An 18,588-nucleotide genomic window follows, 5' to 3' on the forward strand; every position below is an offset into this window, starting at 1 on the left:
ACATTAAATTTATAAAATTATTATTATTATTATTTTTATTTTTATTATTATTTATTTTTCTATAAAAAAAAAAATTGAATGTTAATATAATAAATAAATAAATAAATAAATAATTTTTTATTATAATTTCTATTGTATTGATTTTTTTAGTTTTATATAAAGTTTATTATTGTTGTTATTACTATTATTATTTGTGTATAAAATTTTAAAATGAAAGATAAAATTGAAAATTTTAAAAAATAATTAAAAAAACACACAATAATAATATTGCTAGTAAATAAAATTAAATAATATATAGAATGATAATAATAAAAAATAAAGAAAAATAAAATATAATTATGAAAAAAAAAAAAAAATTATATAAACTATCCATCAATTTAAAAAAAGTTAATTTTAAAAATAATAAAAATATATATATGTATATAATAGCCTTACTATTTTTCTACTATTTTTTTTGTTGAGAGTTATTATTGATTGCTTTTAACAATATTTTATATATATACAAAACTCTTTTATCGATACTTTGTGTTAGTGGTTGTTGTTTGATGACTATTGCTGCTCTTGTTGTTGCTGCTCTTGTGTTGTTGTTGTTTGTTTGTTTATTTGTGGTGTTTGTTTCAAAATTAAAAATAACTAAGATTTATTTTATTACTGATGGTATTTATACAAGTGTGCTTATTTTATATAATAAAAAATTATGTTCTGTGTGTTTTTATCACTCTATAATAAAATTTATGTTCCTAAAATTATTGATTTTTATTATATGGATTCTAAATAAATTTAAAAATTAATATTTTATAATTAAATTTTTATTTTATTATTTTTTTAAAAAAAAATATAACTATTAACTATTTCATATGTATATAATTTGTTTATTATTAATGATTGATTGATGATTATTGATAAAAGATAGGAAAATAATACACACTTTATTTATTATAAATATTGGATAGGGTATGATTAATCACACTCTTTAAAATAATTATGATATTATTTTATAATATTTATTTTTATTATTATTATTATTATTATTATTGTGATGATTATTTTTGATGATTATGTGTTAATAATAACTTATTATTTATTTAATAATAATAATTTTAAAAAAAAAAACAAACAACTTTTTTTTTTTTATTTTTATTTTTATTAAAATTATTTAAAAAAAAAAATAATAATAAATAAAATAAATAAATATATAATGTATTATCAATATAAAATATATATAATATTAAGTGAGAGATTGAATGATATTACTTGTTTTTTTTTATATATATAAAATTAATTATTTTTTTTTAAATAAATAATATATTTTTTTGAATGTGCGTGTGTGTGGCTGCTAACACTTTATTTAAAATATAAAATATTTGTTATATTGTTTCTTTATATCTTTGTATATATATATTATTATATTTAATTATTATTAATAATAATAAATTTGCGTTCTTAATTTTTTGCTGTTTTTTTTTTTTTTTTTTTTTAATGGGTATTAAAAAAAAACCACACTATTTCTCACTCCACACACAGAACCCCTCTCATTTTTTTGTTTTTTAATATACTGCGAACACTCTCTCGCTCACACCACACACACACACAAGAATACACTGCTAAAAATAACTATTAAAAAACACACCAATATTAATAACATTAAAATAAAATAATACTACTATTTTTTATAATTCTTTATTACATTTTATTTTACACACCCACACACCCACCCACCCACACTCACACATATTCACAAAACAATAACATAAATAAAAAACCCAAAAAAAAAAAAACATATACACTAATTTTGTATTTGTTTTTTCTTTAATAAACAAGATCAATAATAAACCATTGAAACTATCTTTTTAAAGAATAGTTTTCTTTATAAAAATTTAAAAAAAAATTTTAAAAAAATTTTAAAAAAATTTTAAAAAAAAAAAAAGTAAAAACTATATTTAGTTTTAATCAAAACTTAAATAAAATCGTGTGTTTAATAAGATTGAGCCTGACAAAAAAAAATGAAGAAAAAAATATTAACGTTAATAGAATATGATTTAAAATATAAATTCTATTAAAACATATAATTATAATTTTGTGGTAATAATTAATTTTTATTTATATACAAATAAAAAAAAATAACAAAATTTTTTTGTGGATCTTCAAAATAATAAAAATTGAAAAAAAAAAAAAAAAAAGATATTTGTGATGGATGTTGGTTACAAATAGCTTAATGAAATTAATAAATAATTAATAATTTATATATAACCTTCTTAGAATTAATGAAAATAATTGTTTAGATTTTTTATTGTAATTGAATATTATTTATTTCCAAAAAAATACATTTTTTATATAAATTGTAAAAATAATTAGAAATTAAATTTAATTATTTTTTTTTTTTTTTTTTATTTTTTTTTATTTATTTTTATTTTTTTTTTTTGCGCTTTTTTTTTAAAAAAAATTTCATAACATAATTTTTTTTTTTTTTTTTATATTATTTTTTTTATTTCAACTTTTAAATTTTTTCAGTTTATTCCATTATTTATATAATATAAAATAATAAAATGTCAACACCAATTACAGAAGGAGGATTATCAGACTTAATCTATGTAGAAAAAACAGAACGTTATGATAACCAAAATTTAGTTGTCCAAGTTATTAAAACTAAACAATCCAATACAGCCAATAGTTTAGAAATTCATTTATCAGACAAACAATATATTTTTGTTGGTATTATTAAAGTTAATGATGTATCAATTGTACCAATGTTTTCAATAATTAGATTAAAAGATTTTTCAATAAATTTTCCAAAGAGATTCCTCAGTATTTTAGATTTTCAAGTAATTGATAAATCACCAAAAGAAATCCTCACTTCAGGCAAAAACTTATCGTATCATCCAGTTTATAAAAAACAACAAGATCAAAATCAAAATCAAAACCAAAATCAAAATCAAAATCAAAATCCAAACCAACAACAATACCAACAACCACAATTCCAACAACAACCACAACAACAAAGATCTGCTCCAAGACCAAATCTTACATCAACACCAACTAAAAATAATAATTTTATTCCAAAACCATCTCAAGGCTCACTGCCATTCCAACCACAACAAAAATATACTAAACCCCAACCAGATTCAGAATCAGTCTTAAGATCCCATGTTTCCGATATTGCAGATATTAATGAACACAGTAAAGAAATTACAATTAAAGCTATGGTAATGGAAAGAATGCCAAGAAAATCATGGAATAAAGGTGGTGATAACTCTGGTGAACTTTTTAGTGTCATTTTACAAGATTCGACTGGTAGCATCAAGGCCACATGTTTTTCTTCAAAGAGTAATCCACTACCAGCTTTTGACGATCTTTATGAAATGCTCGAAAAGAAAAAGGTATTTAAAATCCAAGGTTTCTATGCCAAAAAAGCAAATAAAGATTTTAGTAGACTCCCACATGATTACGAAATTACATTTAATGCCTCTACTGCTATCGTTCCAGTCGATGAAGAAATGGATATTTTTTATGATTTTAGAAACATTGAAGATTTATCAAACGTAGAAACTGGAACCACCTGTGACGTTATTGGTGTTGTCTCCGATTGCAATTTAAATCAAAGATTCACATCAAAAAACAATAAACAATTAGTAAAGAGTAGTATTAATATCAATGATACAACCGGAATCATTGAGGTTATATTTTGGAATGAAGCAGCTGACATTGATGTCAAAGATGGTGATATTATCGCTATTAAGAACGCCAAAGTCAACACCAATTTTAATAACAAATCTCTCAGTGCCTCAAGCTATGAAATTAACAACAATGCCATCGAAAGAACTTCCCAACTTCGTCAATTACAAGCCAGCAGCTCCCTCTACACTGGCCAATCAATTTCAAAAGGAAATTCCGCATATACCAGTATTCATGTCCCAATTTTTGTTATTAAAACTCTTCCAGAAGATTCACCAATCTTCTTTACTAAAGAAAACAACCAAAATGGAGGTTACAAACATCAATATCGTGTTGTTGGTCATTTATCCCGTATTCCACCATATGTAGCCCCAAATGATTCTGGAAAGAAATATCTTGAATGGTATTACGATGCTTGCACCAAATGCAAGAAATCTAGTGCTTCTCATAACAATCAAGACTGTGAAGACTCTGCCTATGAAAAAAATTACAAAATGCAATTCAAACTCTCTGATGAAAGTGAATCAATTCAAATTGATGTCCTTGGTAATACATGTGAAAGACTCTTAGGTGTCAACCCAAATACAATGTATGAATATGTAGGAGGTGATAACCAAGATGAAATCAATAAAATCTTTAACAAAGTATTTGGTGCTTTATATGAAGTCACAATTCAAGTATCAAAATACAGAGCAGTAAACAAAGATGGAGTGGATGTTGTCTACACACGTTTCAATGCAACCCAAATACAAGAAGTTTCCACAGATTGCTTAAACAGAATAATCATCGATAGCTTTGATCAATGCAGATTATTCAACAAAGAATAAAAAATAAAAAAACCAACAGTTTTATTTTATAATAATTTTCAATATATATAATATTTTTACAATTTAATAATATGTAAATTAAATAAACTTTTTTCCTTTAATCTCTAAATAATTTTAAATATATATAATAAACTAATAAATATATATTATTTGATTTTTATTATTTGATTTTTTTTTTTATAAATATATAAAAGATTAATGTTGATTTTGTATGTATATTTTATATTTATAGATAAGTGTTTTAAATGTGAGTGTTATTTTTCATATTATGTTTTATATATATAATTTTTTTATTTTAATTTATTTTTTTTAGTGTGAATTTCTGATAGCTTCGAGGATTTCATCTTTCATTGCTTTTAATTCCTTTCTTACTTCAGCTAAAATCTCTTCTTTGAGTGATTGTAAATCTTCGCTTGCTACAGTTGATGGTGGTGAGGCGGTTGATGATGGTGAAAGGCTTGGTTTGGTAGATTGTGGTGGGGCTGCTGGTTTAGATGGTTTATTGAATGATGGAGCAGTTGATGGTTTGTTAAATGAATGTGATGGAGTTGGAGCTGGAGCTGGTGTATCTCTAACTGGGGTTGATTCTTCTTTTGGTTGAGCAGCAGCGGCCTTCATTTTGGCTCTTTTGGCCATAACTTCAGCCATTAAATCACCACCACCACCACCGCTAGAAACTTTTGGTGTAGAAGCAGCTGGAGTTGAGCCACCACTAGCTGGGGTTGAGCCACCACTTGATGGAGCTGGTGCAGCTGGTGTATTACCAATTAATGGATTACTCTTATCGACAGTGACAGTTTTCTTTAAACCATTCTTTGAGAAATTTTCAATTGAACCTAAAAGGGCACCTCTACCGGCACCAGATGCTGGTTTTGGAGCACCAGCAGCTGGTGGTGGTGGTGGTGGACCTGGTGGTTTTGGTGGAGCTGGTGGGGCTGGTGGAGCTGGAGCAGCTGGTGGTTGAGATGGAGCAGCTGGGGCAGCTGGAGCTACTGGCTTGGCAATTGTGGTTGAGGCTGGTCTTTGTGGTGCTGGTTGTTGTGGTGGTGCAGCTGGTTTCATTGCTGGTGGTGCTCCACCTTTAAGAGTTGCTAAAACTTTTTCGAAACCTCCTCCAAAAGTGTCAGCATCTGGTTTACTGGTGAAATTAATACCAAAGTGGGTTCTTTGATCGGTGAATTGATGGAAAACCTCTGATGCTCTGCTGTAAACTACATCACTTTTAACTGCAAAATTAATTAAAAAGTTATTTGGATCGTCACCTGCTCTACCAATAACTCTATAAGTGTTTGCTGATGAATTATAATACATTTGAAGAGTGGCTGGGACATTGGATGATGGTACCCAATTTCTAACTTGTGGGTTATATGTAAAAACTTGACCTGTTGCATTAAAGATTGCTGTTTCACTAATAATTTTAATAAAAAAAATTTTAAAAAAAAAATTAATATATGGATTTTTTTTTTTTTTTTTTAAATTTGCTATTTGTTGTTTGATTAAATTAAAATTTCTTTCTTACCTCATTTTTATTTATATATAGTTTTAGTTTTTTTTTTTCTTTAAAAAAAATAGTTTTATAATAAAAATACAAATACAATTTAAATTTTAAAATTTGGTTGGGTGGGTTGTTTAATAGAAATACAAATAAATAAAGAAAATAAAAAAAAATTAATCTTTAAATATGAAGAGAATTCTGATTTTTAAGAATTGTTTTTTTTTTTTTTTTTTTTGTGTTGTGTGTGATTGTGTTTGTGTGTGATTAATGAAAATATATAATATATAATTGTAATTAAATATATAATTTATATATTTGTATTTATAAAAAAAATTAAAAAAAATAAAAAACAATAAAAAAAAAATCAAAAAAAAAAAATTTATCACAAAAAAAAAAAAAATTCAAAAAAATTCAAAAAAAAAAAATTAATTTTTTTTTATTTTATTTTTTTATTTTATTTTTTTTATATGCCACATATTATCTCATTTTGTACATGATCGTATCGCCAAAATGATAATAACCAATATTAATTATCGAAAAAAAAAAAAAAAAAAAAAAAAAAAAAAACCATCATGATTATTATTTATTTATTTATTATTCAAATGATGAAAAAAAAAAAAAAGTTTACAACTTGACAATAAACTTATAATATTTTTTTTTTTTTTTTTTTTTTTTTGGGTGGATAAAAAAAAAAAATTTTTCTATAAATAGCCCAATAGATAATATATTTATTTGTTAACAATAGGTAATAATATTTTAAATATCATTTGATGATATATGATAAATTAATAAATAGAGAAAAAAAAATAAATAAAGGTGTTGATGGATTGTTTTTTTATTTATATTTATATTTTATTTTATTGTTTTTTTAATTTCTTTTTCCTGTAGTTTGAAAACTCTTGGAATACACCAGCAATAATTGGGAAACATACAGGTACAAATAATGGTGTATAAACGGCATATTTATGTTCATCGGGGAAATAAAGTTGTGAAAGCATATTTTTATCAAAGAATGCAGATTCGGATGAATAGAGTGCGATTTTTGAAGCTTTTAGGGCACCTTTGTAATCTTTTTCTTGTAAACATTTGTGAGCTTGTTGTAATGCATCAATGGCAACTTTTACTTCATCACGAATATTATCGAGTACCAACATATTTGGAAGACTATCAATAAGTTTGCTGAGACTGAAAAGAGTTGAGAGAGTAACATTAATATTTTCGGCAGTATATCTTTTAATTGCAAAATCAATTTCTTGATCACTTAAAATAATATCGGATGATAATGATTTTTGTTGTTCGTGATTTGATTTGATACCTAATAATTCTTTTAATTGATATTTGAAAGTAATCATTTGGTTTTCAATTTCATTTGTTAAATCTACAATTTCACCTTGTTTAATTTTGTTGGTATTGGTATTGTGTATTATTATACCACCCCATTGTGGAATTAAAAATGAGTTGCTATCTTTAAAATAAAAATTAGAACACTTGAAGTTTTTAAATATTGGATGCTAAATATAGATAAAGTAGTGCTTACCTTGATCAGAACGAATATATAATGGTGATTGTGATTTACTTGGTATATATATGATAAAATTTAAAGTGGGTTGGTTAGTTGAAGGTGTATCTAATTGCCATTCGTTTGGATTAATATACTCGGATAGAAAAGATGATGGAATATAATAACTATTATCTTTTGGTTCATGAAGTGGTGATTTTAAAAGTGTTGCATAATGTGAAATTTTTGATTGTACAGTAAAGTTTGCTATATCTGAAATTTGTTCGATGAATGGTTGTATATATTTATTTGAAAGGTATGGAAAATCCCATTTTGGTATTATATCTATTGGATCAGAGTTTAATAATGTGAATGATAAACTATATTCAGTTGAGCTTTTAACCTCTATATCATGTGAAATCTTTCCAACTTTATTAAAAAATTCTTTAAATAATGGCCATAATACTTTATCTGTTGTAGCCTAAAAATATTGTTAATATTGGTATAAAGTATTAAATTTTATGTTTTTTTTTTATTATTATTATTTTCATAATTGTGATTATTATTAATATATTTACATTTTGATTAAAATATTCATTAACTAATGAAAAGTCTACTGATGATCTATATGTGGTTGTTGTATTCCACCATATTGGAATACCCGAAATAAATAATAATATAAATGTAAAGACAATATTTATTCTTTTACTTTTTGAGAACATTATTTATTTATTAATTAATTGATAAATATTAAAATAAAATTAAAAAATAAAAAAATGTTTTTATTAATAAAAAAAAATTAAAATAAAATTTTTTAAAAAAAAATAAAAAAAATGTGAAATTTTTTTTTTTTTCACTTTTTTATTTTAATTTATTAATCTTATTATAATATAATTATTGTTTATAGAATGAACGATGCAATAAACGATAATAATAAGTCCAATACCAATAATAAAGCCAGCAATAGTAATAATGATAATATAATAGGGAATAAAATTAATATATTTCAAGGAAATAATTCATATATATATAATGAATTTTTAGGGGACCAATTCAATGTTGTAAATTATACTAGTAATGCATTAAAGGTATCTTCCATTTCATCATCGCTGGATACACTCGTCAACTGCTCGAAGGAGCTATCAAGGGAGTTGGAAGAGGAGATTAATAATAATTACAAGGAGTTGTTTCAATTATCATATAATGTCAACGAATTGGATGGACTAACATTCCAAATTAATTCACTCATCTCAAGCCTAGAGTCATCTATAACCAGAATGAAGGGTGAAATTATATCACCATACAGCAAAGTTCGATCAAAGGTCGAAAAATTAAAAAACTCACAAGAGGCATGTGAACTCTTAAGACAAGTGGTTAGATATACATTATTGGTTAAGAAATTAAAAACATATCTCCAACACGATGTTAGAGACTTACCTAAATCAGCACAATGCATAAACGAATTAAGTAGCTATCTCACCCCCCCAAAAAAAATAAAGCAATATGGCATATATACTAATTCTTTTTCTTTTTAGATTTATTAAAAGATGCACAGGATTTAAAAGGTATTAAAATGATAGACGAGCATATTAACTGGGTAAAGCTATGTGGTGAAAGAATTATTGTAATGTCATCGACGCTATTGGTTCAAGGTATGGAAAATCAAAATCAAAGTGATGTTTCAAATTCATTACAGGTGTTTTTTAATTTGGGTATTCTAAATGATAAGGTTATATCAACATTAAACTCTATAAATGAAAGAGCAACAAAGAACATCAAGGCCTTATTAAATGTAAATAAATTAATTGCAGATTTCCCAAAATCAGGATTCCAACAACAGCAACATAATCAGCAAATTTTGTCGACATCATTCAATAAAGAAAATTCAATTTGGCCCAAGTTTGAACAGCTAATGGATACACTATATACATCTTTAATACAAATTTTACATCTACAAAGACTTTTATTAAAGACAAGAGATCAGCAAACACAAAAGCCATTAATGGAGTATATATTAATTGGTCAATACCAGCAATGTAAAGATGCGCAACAAATCGAAATGCTTTCAACTTTACTTTGGAAATCTGTATTGAAGGTAATGGAAAATAGTTTGGTTGTAGCTGCCAAATCATCCAATATTATTGAAAATATTTTTGTTCAAGAGTATCCCAAAGTTTCGAAATACTTTTTAGATTTATCAAAAAAAATTCAAAGTTATATAGATATTCATCAGATGGATGTTCAGCAACCCTTTTTAACAGTCTTAACAAATTTAAATCAACTATTTTCAAACTCTAACAACAGTAGTGGTGGTAATAGCAGCAATGAGGGACTAGAGTCATCGTTATTACTGTTGTCCTCAAACGATTATAAGGTGTCATTGTTCAAAACTATTCAAATTTTTGAAAAATCATATTTGGACTATAACCAATCAAAACTTGCAAGTGTTGTAACAGGATTGTTCCCACAATCTTCATGGTCAATAAGAAGCTCATCATTACCAACCATACCAAACCCCAAACAATTGGTAGAGCTTTCAAAGAGTATTTGGTCAGAAATTGAATTGATAATTGATGATAAGGCACTTCTAGGCAAATTGGTCATTGGAGTTTGCAAAACTATAGATTTGTTCTCATCAAAAATCGAATTGATGCTTAGTCAACTAAAACAACAACAGCAACAACTACAACACCAATCAAATGAAATTTCAATCGACTCCAAACCAAACCAATCTCAAATTATAAACAGTTTACTATTCAATGCATCCATAGAGCTATACAACTCTATTAATACGCTTTTAACATCACACAGACTGGAACCAAACTCGATACAGTCCATTGAAAGCTCTTTAAATTCGTTAATGTTAATTTGTAAAAATATTATTACACCATTAATCAACTCATTCTTTTCTCAAGTTGAACACATTATTTCAACAGTTCATAATGATCAATTATAGTAAGTAGTTGTGCAAGAGGATTGTATTTTTCAATTTTTCAATTTTAATATTAATTTTTTTTTTTTTTTAATTTAGTAACGAAAAATATTTTAATAAACCAAATCAAATTTGTTCAACTTTTATGGAAAATTTAAAGAATCTTATAAATAATTTTCATTCAAACTATTTAGTTAGATATACTCGTTGCCATCTATTAACAAGTCAATTAAAATCTGTAATCTCTAAAATGTTTATTGTATTTTTAAGACACTGCTCCTTATTAGAACCACTCTCTGAAAATGGTAAGTTAAAATTAGTAAATGATTTGACCCATTTGGAATTTTCGGTAACTCCATTACTACCAGATGGATTAAAAGAAATCGACTCTTATAATCTACTTAAAGATTATAAACAATCAATATTCAAAGAAAAATAATAAGTGAATTTTACATTCATTTCCGAAAATATTATTTTTAATTGAATAAATAAAAAAGCATGAATTTGTATAAAAATAAATAAAATAAATAAATTTAAATAATATTTAAATTTTGACCCCACTTAACACCAAATTAAATTTATTAATATTTTTTGAAGTTTAAATTTATTTTTTTTAATTTTTTTTTAATTTTTTTTATTTTTGAAAAAAATTTTATTTTTTTTTGAATTCGCCCTAATTTATTTTTATTTTTCGTTTTATTTAATTAATAAAAAAAAAAAAGAAAGAAAGGAAATGGATCCATTAGCATTAATTAGAGAAACCACAGCATATGTATCATCATTATCAACACATGTCAAAATTAATGAACAGGAATTAGTCAGAGAATGTGAAGATTTTTTAGAAAAACATAAAATCAAACCACACAAGGAGATTTGGGCAGATAATTGGTTCCATTATTGTGACATTGATATCGAACACGAATCAAGCACATTTACAGATTTAACAGCAAAATATATTTTAGTTTTAGATACATTAAACTTTTGTTTTTGGCCAGAAGAGGGTCTCGAATACGAACATTTAGCAAGAGGTTTAAAGAATGTACTCATTGCAAATCCAAAAGCTTTCGATGCAGATCAATTAGCCAAAGTTACCACTGAAACATTACACAACTGGTTTGGCAGAGAATTACCAAATATCTCTGAACGTGTTAGATTAGTTAGAGAAGTTGGTACCGTTTTATTAGCCCATTTCAATGGTAGTATTAAAGAAATGATTTTAGCTGCTAAAAATAAAGCTTCAGTTTTAGTCGATGTAAGTATCACTCTTTCATAACAAAATTTATTTTTAAAGAAAAATTACTAATTTATTAATTTTTTTTAAATTTTAATTATAGCTTATTACCTCATACTTCTGGGGTTTTAGAGATAGTGCTGTTTATAGAGGTAAACAAGTTTTCTTTTATAAAAGAGCTCAAATTTTTGTTGGTGATCTTTGGGGTGCTTATCAAGGTAGAGGTTTAGGTAAATTTGACGATATTAAACAATTAACAATGTTTGCAGATTACAGTAAGTTATATATAATTATAATTATCTTTTTTTTTTTTTTTTTTTATTCCTTATTTTATTAATTTAAATTTATTATTTATTATTATAGGAGTACCACAAATTTTAGAATCATTAAAGGTTATTGAATATTCACCAGAATTAAAAAAGATGATTGAACAAAAACAAGAAATACCATATGGTTCAGAAATGGAGCTCGAAATTAGAGCAGTTACAGTTCATTGTGTTGAAAGAATGAGAGATTACTTTAATAAACATCACTGTGAGCTTTTAGCTTTAGAAATAGATTGGATGCTCTGGGGTAGAGGAGAAGCCATGTTAGATAAATTACCACCACACCACAGAACTTTAACCATTTTTTATTAAACAAACAAATAAACAAATAAATAAATAAATTTTAAAAAATCTTTTTATAAACAATTTTAACTATTTTATTTAATTTATTTTTTAACAAAAATTCCACCTCTTTCATTATCAGGTTGGCATTTGTAACCTTTTGGAGCTTTAACTAAAGCACAATCCATTTTTTCATAGCAGTTTGGTTTCATATCTTCTGTGTTATCCATACAAAACTTGTAAAGAGGACATAGTACAACATTACATTTAACTGGTACAATAGTGCAAACAACACCTGGTTTTCCATCATTTCTTGTTCCACACGATGATGAGTCTGGTGGGCAACTTGAGCAATTATTTCTATAATGTACCAATTGTTGCATTGGTTTAGATTTACATTTGGGAATAGAGTTTTCTATGTAACAAATTTTATCTGAAGGACATGGTACATTGGCACAACTGAGTGGTGGGCTTTCAATAACAAATATGCCTCCTCTTTGCTCATTTGGTAGACAGGTGTATCCTTTTGGAGCTTTGACTGTGGAGCAATTCATTTTATCATAGCAGTTTGGACTTAGGTCACCAGTATTATCCATACAGAATTGATCACCGGGACATTTTACAAGACCACAAGTAATTGGGTTAACACGGCAAACAACGCCTTCCCCATCGTCTCTGGATCCACACGCTGAGCTATCTGGGGGACAACTACTGCAATCTTTTTCGTAGAAAGTGGTTTGTACTTTAGGTCTTGGTTTACACTTTGGTATTGATCCTTCGATATAACAGATTTGATCATAATTACAATAGTAGTTTTGACATGTTAGGGGAGTTGTTTTATCCTGTTCTTCAGTTTTTAGTAAGAATTTTGAACTTCTTAAATTGGATGGGAAGTTTGGCAATTTACAATATGGTTTACCATTTTTAGCGACAAAACATTTTGATCCTTCGGGGCAAAGTGCAGTTATACATGGATTGGGTGTGTTTGATGTTTTGGGTGGTTCAGTTGGTGGCTGAGTAGGTGGTTGGGTAGGTGGTTCAGTGGGTGGTTCAGTGGGTGGCTGAGTAGGTGCTTTTGTGGGTTTTCTGGTAGGTGGCTCAGTTTTCTTTGGTTTACTTGTTTTCTTTGGTTTACTTGTTTTTTTATGTTTGTTATCCTTTTTCTTTTTCTTATTATTGTTTTTTTTATTACTATTCTTATTTTTTGATTTTTTATTTTTTTTCTTTTTATTTTTTTCTTCCTCACCAGCCGACTCTGTATTTTCGGTTTGATCATTTTCATCGGTATCTAGATCTTCTTCAGCCCCTTCTAAAGATAATAACCTTTTATTTACAAACTGTTGTTCATTTGATATCACATAACCATTTACTAGTGTCTGTTTTTTACCATTTTTGGATGCTTCATTAATATTGTTATTGAGGTTTGATTGATCTTTATAGATTATTCTGGGATTTAATACATTATTATTGTTTCTTTTTTCATTATTTTCTTTTTGATTATTATTATTATTAATTGCTATATCATTAGCAATAAAACCAGGGTCTTTAAAGTTTTCATTATATTCAATATGATTAGGTATTTGTTTTAATGGTTGAGGGGTACTATTGTCGTGTTGTTCATCATTATTTTGGTGTTTATCTTTTTTAATGTGAATTTTATGACTTTTATCATGATGATTTGATTTATTATCTTTATCATGTTTTTTATTATTAGATTCATCGTATGCTGGTGATTGATTATCATGATTTTTATTATCTTGCTTTTTAGCACCTACATCTTCATGGTGGTTTGATTTCTTTTTTTTATGAGAGCTATCAGTTTGACCATGGGATTTATCGTGGTTTTCCTTTTCTTCAAAATTTGGATTTAAATTTCTATAGATTAATTGCTTTAATTCACCCTTTGGTTTTTTAGTAATTGGAACATCCAATTTGTGAGCATCTTTGGTAGGAACACATTTACTTTGATATGAACAACATGGATTTGATAAGGAGTCACACTTTTTATGAAATTCATTATGGTCGTTATCTACACATTTAAAACCTTTTAAACATTTTGTAAATTTACATTTATATTCTATTGAAGATAATCAGTAAATTTAATTTAAAAAATTTTAAAATTTTAAAATTAATAAATAAAATAAATAATAAAGAATAAAATAAAATATTAAAATACGTTACTATTGGGTTTGAAATAATCAAAATCACTATCTGATTCAGGTACACATGATGAATTGAATTTTAATATTAATTTTTTCTTTTTTAAACACCATTCGTGAGAATTTTGGGAAATTATTTGTTTTTCATCCAATAAATTTTCTTCTTTTATATTACTTTTGATTAAATTTTTTTCATGATCAATAATAATTGGCGAAGGTTCCAACTCTTTGGGAGAGCAATACTTTGATGGAATGGGCAAACACGTAAAAAAATCTTTCTCACAACATGAACTTACATAACTTGAATAACATTCATCTTTGTTTTTTGAGCACTCTTTTTCATCATAACTTTGACAATCTATATAAACAATTAAAATTTTATTATTTTTATTTATTATATATAAATATAGGGATAAAATATTTACTTTTTTTTGAATTTACGTAATTTATAAAATAAATTAATGAAATCAAAAAAATAATTTTAAACTTCATTATTTTTTTTTTTTTTGTATATAATCAAAAAGAAAAAATAAAATTATAAAATCACTATTTATATTTTTTTCTAAAAATTAAAAAAAGTAATATTTAATTGAATAATGATTTAAAAAAAAAAAAAAAAAATAATACTGAATCACTACATTACATTTTTTTTTTCCTTTAAAATATAAATAGAATATTAATTAAAATTAAATAAAAAAAAAAGATTTCAATTTTAATATTTGAAAATAGTCCCTTTTTAACCCCAAACAATATTCTTGGTGGTAATATGAATGATATGATATCATTTTGAAATACAATATATTGAACATATATATTGAAACAATAAACTACTATAAAACCCCATTTGTTAAAAATCATTTCCAAATATAATTAAAAATAGAATTATTATAATAGATCTACTGAAAAAAACTCAAAATATTATTTGTTTTTTTTATCTGAATAATTTAACAATTAAAAAAAAAAAAAAACAAACACAAATCATAACAATTTTAAAAAATAAAAAAATAAAAAATAAAAAAAACTAATAGTAATAAAATATATACTATCAATTACATAGTAGTTGTTCTTTTTATCATCTAATACATTAAATTTAAATTATGATAAATAGTGTTGTTGGGGGGTAAACAAATAAATTTTAAAAAAAAAATACCCATTCACCCACACAACCACTCTATCAAAACTAGTTTTAAAAAACATAAAAATTCTTGAGTTGACTGCTTACAACCAATATTAAAATTAAAATATTTTGTGTTTTAATATTTAACATGCCACAAAACAATTTTGTTCAATTTAAAAATATATAAATAAAGGTTAGAGATTTGGCACAATTAGTAATTATTAGTCAACGATAACAATACAATAACACAAAATTATTAAATACCCATTTATATATTAAATAGATAAATAAATACAAATAAATAAATAATAATAAATAAAAGTTGTTTTTTTTTTTTTGTTTTTTTTTTAAAATTTTTTTTTTTTTTAATATTATTTAATTAAAAAAAAAATTATTATATTACAATTGTTTAATTTTATTTGTTTGTTTTTCTTCTTGTTCTTTTTTATATGTTATTTATATATATAAAAATTATTATATCTTAAATAATAACTTTTAAAAATAATATAATAAATTAAATAATAGTAATAAAAAAACGGCAACTATTATAATAACTATTAAATCTACTATAAAAAATAATATTTTGTTCTATTATATATATATCTCTATTGTGTGTGCTTGTATGTTATTTAAAAAATTCGATAATATTACATTTGGTCCATAAATTCATCAATATCATGTTCTGTAGGTAGTATTTCATCATCACCACCATCTTCATTATTAATTTCTATTTCGGTAACAGGATTAACGGAAGCAGCAGATGGAACATTTGGTTGTTCACTGGATCTCTCTATATTAATTTCTTGTTCGTTGGCACTGGCCCTAATATCAACGGATACACCGCCAGAATTTTGTTGCATTTCTTCATTATCGCTCATGGACTTTTTCATGTCATCCATTTCAATTGCCATGCAAGATTGAGCTTCGTTGTTTGTTGGCGGTATTGGTTTTTCATCAGTTGTAATAGCTGAATGATCAGTATATTCACCAGTATGCTCGGGTGTTCCTGAATATTTACTTTCAGATGAATTAACAACACCAATAGAAATATTTGTAGCACCAGCACCAGATTTAATACCCAAACTTCTAATTGGGAAACTATATTTATGAGGTCTATTTCTTAATTTAGCTGCCATCTATATTTTATATTTATTAAATAATATTAGTATTTTGTTTTTTTTTTTTTTTGTTTTTTTTTTTATTACAACTATATTATAAATAACACCCCATATTAAATAATTTTTTTTTTTTTATAAATAAAATAATAACTTACACATAATGAGGAGCTTGTATCAGTTGATAACTCTAACATTCTAAATTGATAGAATGCCAAAATACCAGTTGTAATAATAATTGGAAGATGAATAGTATAATCAATTATTACTGTAGTTTTCATAGTAGATGGGGAATGAGTATGAGCCAATGGATGACCATAACCAACAAAGAATAAAAATGCAATACAGAATGATGAAATAATAGCAACTTTTTTACCATTACTTGGTGGAAGTAAATAAATAATTCTAGAAGCAATATATGTAAAAGCAGCTGCACATCCTAAAATAATTGAATCAACCAACTATAAAAAAAAAATAATAAACCTTTATTAGTATAATTTTAATATAAACACCACGTATAAATTTACTTACCTTAAATGTAATAAAAAAGAATTTTTGGTATGGTTCCATATCACTCTTTAATTCGTCAAATACAAACATTATAACTAAACCACCAGAAAAAAATAAAAATAAGAATACGAGAGCATGATATTTGAAATTGTATTTCCAATCCATTTTCAATGGATTGCACTCTTTTCTTGTTTCCATTTTCTTTTTCATCATTGCAACTTCAAACATTAACAAAATTAAATCATATTGGAAGAATGATAATGTTAATGAACAAAACAATATGGTCCAATGAAATGAAACTTCGATTGCAATATAATTATCGTAATGATTTCCAGATGATGATAAAACTAATGAATGTGATGTACTGTGTGGCCACCAACTAATCATAAAAAATGAAATACAGCCCCAACACCAAATCTAAAAAATTAAAAAATTAAAAAATAAATTAATAAAAATAAATAAAACGAAATTTATGACATCACGCGGTTTTTTTTTTTTGTTTATTTATAAATATTTAATTAATAATTACCATTCTTTTTCTTAACATATTATTACGAATTTTAAAAACTCTGAAACCAACAGCCACAAAAAACCCAATACCTAAACCAAATAATAGGGTTTCAAAAACTGCTAATATTGTGAGGGCTATCTTGTCCGATCTAGATCTAATCAAATCTTGATGTGCTAAAAAGTCGTCTTCGTTACTATATTTATTATCTGCATCTATTCTATAGTCATTCACTATCGTTCTGTCAATTGATAGTGCCACGGCCCAACCAATCAAGGTCAATATAAATATTTGTGCTCTTAAACTCTTCTTCATTCCATCTAATTTGGATTGGAAGCTTTCCATTTCAAACATCTTGAAAAACTTCATTTTATTATATGTATGTATGTATTTATGTGTATATATAGACTATTTCTAATAATATTTTGATTATCAAAATAAATAAAAAACCAAATAAAAAATAAAATTTATTCTATTTACAACAAACTCCTAAAAATTAATTTAGATTGTATTTATTTTTCTATTTTTTAATTATTTTTTAATTATTGATCTATTTACAAATGTTAAAACCAAAAAAAAAAAAAAAAAAACTTTTTTTATTTTTTTTTTTTTATTTATTATATATATAATTTTATTATTTATTTTATTTATTATTATTTATTTTTATTTTTGGATATTTGGTATTACTACTAAATGATTAGAAAAAAAAAAAATAAAAAAAAAAAAAAATTAAAACCATCGTTTTCTTTTTTTTTTTTTTTTTTTTATTTTTATATAAATTAATAAAATGAAAAAGAAAACATTTGTTTACTATTTCAAAATATTTATATTTTATTTTAAATTTCATAAAAAAGACAAAACCTTTTTGATTGAATCAAAATATTTTTTACACATAAAAATGTTTTATTTTGATAGA

At 24.8% G+C, this 18,588-nt stretch overlaps 7 protein-coding genes across 7 annotated transcripts; 3 read left to right on the forward strand and 4 right to left on the reverse strand.

The window, feature by feature from the left end:
* The first annotated feature begins 2,487 nt into the window (after window positions 1-2,487).
* Window positions 2,488-4,628, forward strand: DICPUDRAFT_94345 (uncharacterized protein). Its single transcript, XM_003287122.1, has one exon. It carries the CDS (start codon window positions 2,547-2,549, stop codon window positions 4,497-4,499), a length of 1,953 nt encoding a protein of 650 aa, XP_003287170.1. The 5' UTR covers window positions 2,488-2,546; the 3' UTR covers window positions 4,500-4,628.
* On the reverse strand, window positions 4,610-6,075 carry DICPUDRAFT_91862 (uncharacterized protein). The gene is made up of 2 exons (XM_003287139.1): window positions 6,019-6,075; window positions 4,610-5,907 (listed from the first exon to the last, which is right to left on the reverse strand). Exons 1-2 carry the CDS (start codon window positions 6,021-6,023, stop codon window positions 4,809-4,811), a joined length of 1,104 nt encoding a protein of 367 aa, XP_003287187.1. The 5' UTR covers window positions 6,024-6,075; the 3' UTR covers window positions 4,610-4,808.
* A 746-nt stretch (window positions 6,076-6,821) lies between these two features.
* Window positions 6,822-8,214, reverse strand: DICPUDRAFT_54711 (uncharacterized protein; the record flags this gene model as incomplete). The annotated part of the gene is made up of 3 exons (XM_003287140.1): window positions 6,822-7,459; window positions 7,532-7,973; window positions 8,071-8,214. The coding sequence occupies 3 exons, from the start codon at window positions 8,212-8,214 to the stop codon at window positions 6,852-6,854; spliced, it is 1,194 nt and encodes a 397-aa protein (XP_003287188.1). The 3' UTR covers window positions 6,822-6,851.
* Window positions 8,215-8,400: 186 nt separating this feature from the next.
* Window positions 8,401-10,863, forward strand: DICPUDRAFT_78047 (uncharacterized protein; the record flags this gene model as incomplete). Its single annotated transcript, XM_003287123.1, has 3 exons — window positions 8,401-8,959; window positions 9,028-10,447; window positions 10,524-10,863. 3 exons carry the CDS (start codon window positions 8,401-8,403, stop codon window positions 10,861-10,863), a joined length of 2,319 nt encoding a protein of 772 aa, XP_003287171.1.
* Window positions 10,864-11,138: 275 nt separating this feature from the next.
* On the forward strand, window positions 11,139-12,326 carry DICPUDRAFT_47225 (uncharacterized protein). Its single transcript, XM_003287124.1, has 3 exons — window positions 11,139-11,676; window positions 11,759-11,930; window positions 12,019-12,326. The coding sequence occupies exons 1-3, from the start codon at window positions 11,158-11,160 to the stop codon at window positions 12,291-12,293; spliced, it is 966 nt and encodes a 321-aa protein (XP_003287172.1). The 5' UTR covers window positions 11,139-11,157; the 3' UTR covers window positions 12,294-12,326.
* A 13-nt stretch (window positions 12,327-12,339) lies between these two features.
* On the reverse strand, window positions 12,340-14,914 carry DICPUDRAFT_97631 (uncharacterized protein; the record flags this gene model as incomplete). The annotated part of the gene is made up of 3 exons (XM_003287141.1): window positions 12,340-14,340; window positions 14,445-14,780; window positions 14,848-14,914. The coding sequence occupies 3 exons, from the start codon at window positions 14,912-14,914 to the stop codon at window positions 12,368-12,370; spliced, it is 2,376 nt and encodes a 791-aa protein (XP_003287189.1). The 3' UTR covers window positions 12,340-12,367.
* Window positions 14,915-16,186: 1,272 nt separating this feature from the next.
* On the reverse strand, window positions 16,187-18,041 carry DICPUDRAFT_151263 (uncharacterized protein; the record flags this gene model as incomplete). Its single annotated transcript, XM_003287142.1, has 4 exons — window positions 16,187-16,675; window positions 16,813-17,115; window positions 17,186-17,581; window positions 17,694-18,041. The coding sequence occupies 4 exons, from the start codon at window positions 18,039-18,041 to the stop codon at window positions 16,187-16,189; spliced, it is 1,536 nt and encodes a 511-aa protein (XP_003287190.1).
* Window positions 18,042-18,588: the final 547 nt, after the last annotated feature.

Source organism: Dictyostelium purpureum (assembly GCF_000190715.1).
Source record: "Dictyostelium purpureum unplaced genomic scaffold DICPUscaffold_91, whole genome shotgun sequence".
NCBI lineage: Eukaryota > Evosea > Eumycetozoa > Dictyosteliales > Dictyosteliaceae > Dictyostelium > Dictyostelium purpureum.

What these genes read in the sequence shown, in the direction of transcription:
- DICPUDRAFT_94345 (XM_003287122.1), top strand. Translation starts at nt 2,547, where the DNA reads ATGTCAACACCAATTACAGAAGGAGGATTATCAGACTTAATCTATGTA.
- DICPUDRAFT_47225 (XM_003287124.1), top strand. Translation starts at nt 11,158, where the DNA reads ATGGATCCATTAGCATTAATTAGAGAAACCACAGCATATGTATCATCA. An exon ending in AAGCTTCAGTTTTAGTCGAT is followed by an intron (nt 11,677 to 11,758) that starts GTAAGTATCACT and finishes TTTTAATTATAG; the next exon opens with CTTATTACCTCATACTTCTG. An exon ending in AACAATGTTTGCAGATTACA is followed by an intron (nt 11,931 to 12,018) that starts GTAAGTTATATA and finishes TTATTATTATAG; the next exon opens with GAGTACCACAAATTTTAGAA.